This window comes from Melanerpes formicivorus, unplaced genomic scaffold (genome assembly GCF_026170545.1).
Source record: "Melanerpes formicivorus ecotype bairdi unplaced genomic scaffold, bMelFor1.0.p_v2 SCAF_57, whole genome shotgun sequence".
Lineage (NCBI taxonomy): Eukaryota > Metazoa > Chordata > Aves > Piciformes > Picidae > Melanerpes > Melanerpes formicivorus.
The window spans coordinates 4,109,881-4,113,937 of record NW_027142409.1 but is presented as its reverse complement, the minus strand read 5'-3'; the positions used below and the strand labels follow the sequence as shown (position 1 = coordinate 4,113,937).

Genomic DNA, 4,057 nt, shown 5'->3' with positions numbered 1-4,057 from the left:
TTATCTTTTACAATCCGATCTGCAGAGTAGCCACAATAACCAACTCCTTCTCCTGCCTGGCTCGCCAAGAATGTAAAGGGGTTGGGGGCAGATCCTCTGCCCACCTCAACCATCCTCTGCTACCAAGAATGTGCTGGGTTGAGGCAGCCCCCTTCCCCACCCCGGCAACAATAAACACTCAGACAAACGGATTGCAAAAGTGATGGAAAGTTTAAATAGAAAGCAGTGAACTTTTACAGAAAAGCAGAAGCACAGTGACAAGAAAAAAAAATTCCCAAAACAGACCCAGAGAGATCCCATCCCTACCTGAGGGTACACCCGAGACCCTCAGGGCTCCTTCTTCCCCCTCCCACTGCTAGGCTAGTCTCAGCTGGCCAGATCTGAGACTGCCCATCCCCCCGTGGCCTTGGGCCTAGCCAGGCCCAAAGCCAGGAGACATCTCCCCCAGTTACCGGCTGACGGAGTGTGGAAGACGAGAAGTTTGTCTCTCTTAATGTAAATCAACAAAGATAAACTGATAGCAGAGCCACTGGAAAGAATCCTGTCTACCACATCGGACTAATCCTGTCCACCAATCCTGGATGCAAATCAGCTTGTGATTGCATCATGATAACGTCGGACTACAACAATGGACCTAACGACCCAGCCATCACGCTTTTTGGACAGGGCGGTTCCCGCCCATCAAGTACCTTGGGCAGGGTGATACGATGGTTTCCACCACCTGTGTAAAGGAATGTGGGAAGACTTGTCTGAATGGAGGGGGGGGGACGGAGGCCCCCCTCGCCTCCATCCAAAAATCTTGCCCACATACACAGCAATACACAGAAAGATTTCCGGGGGAACAGATACCTGGATTATTTCCTTGCCTCTGGAATACCTGACATACCAACACCTGCCTGAGGACTAAAAAACTGTATAAAAGACACTGTCAAGGAGGAAGAGAGAAGACGGCACCATAACATCACGGGGCAACGCAACGCATCTTGGACTGTCACCACCCCTGACCGTTGGTAATATAATCTCTTTCTGACTTTCTCCTTCTAATTCCTTCCCTCTTCTCCCTCTCTCTCTCCCTCTCTCTCTCTCCATTTTCTCCCTCTCCCTTCTTATGTCCACTTTATCTAATAAATAGTCTAGCTGTTGATACTTTGGCCTCGTTTGTGCCTTTAATTTCACAACACGGGAATATTTAAAAGAACTGTGTCTCCGGACCGAGACATCTAATGTCTCCGGACCTTGACATTTAAATGGCGTAGTCGGCAGGATTCCCGTGCAGTGAAAAGTATCACAGCAAAATTATTGCATTTCTGAGAACCCCGAAATGTGTGTGTGTGCCTGAGACGTACTTTTAGTACGAAGCGAGAGTGGAGTCCAGATTCGCGTTTCCACTCGCCCGCGAGGGAAGTGGCCGGAGAAGGACGAAGCGAAATTTTCAGAGAGACTGTGTGGGAGTTCTCAAAAGCTTTAAATGTGTGTGCTTTCTCGGGGAAGATTATCCGGGGTACAACTGTTGGTTTTATAGTGTGACCTCCTCGAGAATCCTCTGTACCCTGCTTTAAATGTGTGTGCTTTCTCGGGGAAGATTATCCGGGGTACAACTGTTGGTTTTATAGTGTGACCTCCTCGAGAATCCTCTGTACCCTGCTTTAAATGTGCGTGCTTTCCCGGGGAAGATTATCTGGGGTACAACTGTTGACTTTATAGTGTGACCTCCCCGAGAATTCTCAGTACCCTCTTTTAGGAAACCCAGTGTTGGTGATATTTGTAAAGTGTGGCTTTCCCGAGAAGCCCAGTATTGAAGCAAAAGTTGAGAAACTTCTGCTGGTGTGTGTTCTCTCCTGAGAAATCTATTGTGCATTTTTCCTGGAGAAGATTATTTTGTAGTAAGCCTTTTAAAAGTGTACGTTTTTCCAGGGAAGATTTTGCTGGTACAAACAGTGTTTTGATCTGACTTCCCCGTGAAACTTAGTGCCCTATTAAGAAGTGCTTTGTGAAACAAAAGAGATGGCCCGGAGTGAGAGGCTTTTCAACCTTTTAGAAGTTCACGGTGCCCGCCCCTCTGTACAGGTACTTGACTGGGCCCGTGAAAATTGGCATAATTTCCAGAGTGTGGCTGATAGAATTGTGGCCCTGCAGAAAGATGCACGAGCAAAAGCCGGGAAAGGCAAAGGTTTTATTTGTGCGGTTTTAGGTGCCTGTTTAGCCGCCTCAGTGAAGGAGAAAGAGGAATGGCATGAACAGGAAAATATAACTATTTCCTCTTTGCAGGACTTAGTTTCGTCACTACAAAGCCATGTTGCCACTTTGAAAGACGTAGTGGCAGATCTTAAAATTCAATTGGAAAAGGAGAGGAGGCAAAATTCGTATTTGGACTCAAAAGAGGGTGTGAATTACTTGGAGTCTGCCCCTATGTGCCCTCGGGCAGAACTGACAGTGGCTAAGGAAGCTGCTGCGCATATCAGACCTCTCATTAAAACTGAAGTTTTATATGAGGATGGGGAGGTTACCCCCACTATCACAACCAAAGAAACACCTTTCTCCTCAACTGAATTGGCCAAAATTCGTAAAGAATTTGCACGCTCTGCTGGGGAATCTGAGGTGGAATATGTCTGGCGAGTTTCAAAAACTGGAGGTGATCAGATTCTGTTAACAGAAGCTGAAGCCATGGGCTATTGGGGTGATAATGTTTTTCTAACTACAAAAAACAGAAGTGGACCCTGGAGTCTTACGCAAAGGGCTGCCTATTGGGCAGGGGGGTTTGATCCAAAAGAGAGGGGTGAACCCCTAATTCTGCGGGGAGGGATGAATCAGATAATGGAGAATGTGCAAAAGGCTGCATGCCTGCAGATGATATATGAAAGGGAACTAAAACATCATTTTGAATCCCCTCTTTCTCTCCTGGTAGACGCAAACAGAATGACTGCCCTGGTTAGGGGCCTCCCTGACTCGCTTAAAATAAGAGGCATCCAGCTCCAAAAAGAAATAGCTGATACCCCAATTTCCTCCAGGATGCAGGCTGCTCTAAGAGATAATTTAGCACACGGAGGCAGCCAGCCTGACTTGAAACCATGGACGTGGGAGGAGGTCGGAAGGGAGTTATTAGACTATGCCAGGCAATATAGTATCCCTGAAGAAATTAAAAAAACTGACCCTAGGGGCTTGAGGCATGTAAAACTGAACCACTTGCCCTCAAGTCCCCAGGGGTTTAACCGTGCCCCCAGCCGGCTTGGAACAGGGGGCAGGGAACACACAAATACCCGGCAATATTGGTGGAACTTAGGTCTAAGGAAAAATATCCCCAAAGAAGTGATAGATGGGCTAAACACAAAACAATTAGAAGTGATTGTGAAGAACTGGCCTGAGCCCAATCAGAAAATTGAGCCCACTGCACCCCCCTTAATAGACCTGTCTGAGGAGAATAAAGGCATGCCTTCTTTTCAGCCTCAGGGAAACTGAAGTCTTCACCCCCCAATGGTGGGCGGAGGGGTGAAGGGTGGATGTATATTCGTCAGCTCACCGAAAATGGCCAGGGCGATTTACTAATCACTGGCATTGTAGGACCAAAACAAATTCCTATTACATTTTTAGTAGACACCGGGGCTCAGATCTCAGCTATTAAAACGAAGGATGCTACTGATTGTGGAGTGGTGCCCTCCAAACAAAAATTGCTGGTAGCAGACGCCCTGGGTCAAACCCATGCACAGGCATTAGCAACCATCCGGTTACGCTTGCCGGGGGAAGATAAGGACACTAAGGTGTCAATGGTCGTAGGGGAGTTTCCAACTAACCTCCTAGGGCTTGACGTTTTAAAAGGGAAAACCTGGTCAGACAACAAAGGGCGAAAATGGTCTTTTGGGTCTCCCATAATGAGCATTCGGCTGCTGAAAGCCGTACCTCTCCTACCTCACTCAAAGCTGACAAATGTTAAACCTTATCCTATACCTCTGGGAGCTAAAGAAGGAATAGTGCCTGTACTGGAGGACTTAAAAAAACAGGGCATTGTGGTTCCCACCCACTCTGCTTTCAATTCCCCAGTTTGGCCTGTACGAAAGCCTAA

At 47.3% G+C, this 4,057-nt stretch overlaps 1 protein-coding gene across 1 annotated transcript; it reads left to right on the top strand.

Moving 5' to 3' along the window:
- The first annotated feature begins 469 nt into the window (after positions 1-469).
- LOC137452698 (uncharacterized) lies at positions 470-3,456 on the top strand. Its single transcript, XM_068161357.1, has one exon. It carries the CDS (start codon positions 2,005-2,007, stop codon positions 3,454-3,456), a length of 1,452 nt encoding a protein of 483 aa, XP_068017458.1. The 5' UTR covers positions 470-2,004.
- Positions 3,457-4,057: the final 601 nt, after the last annotated feature.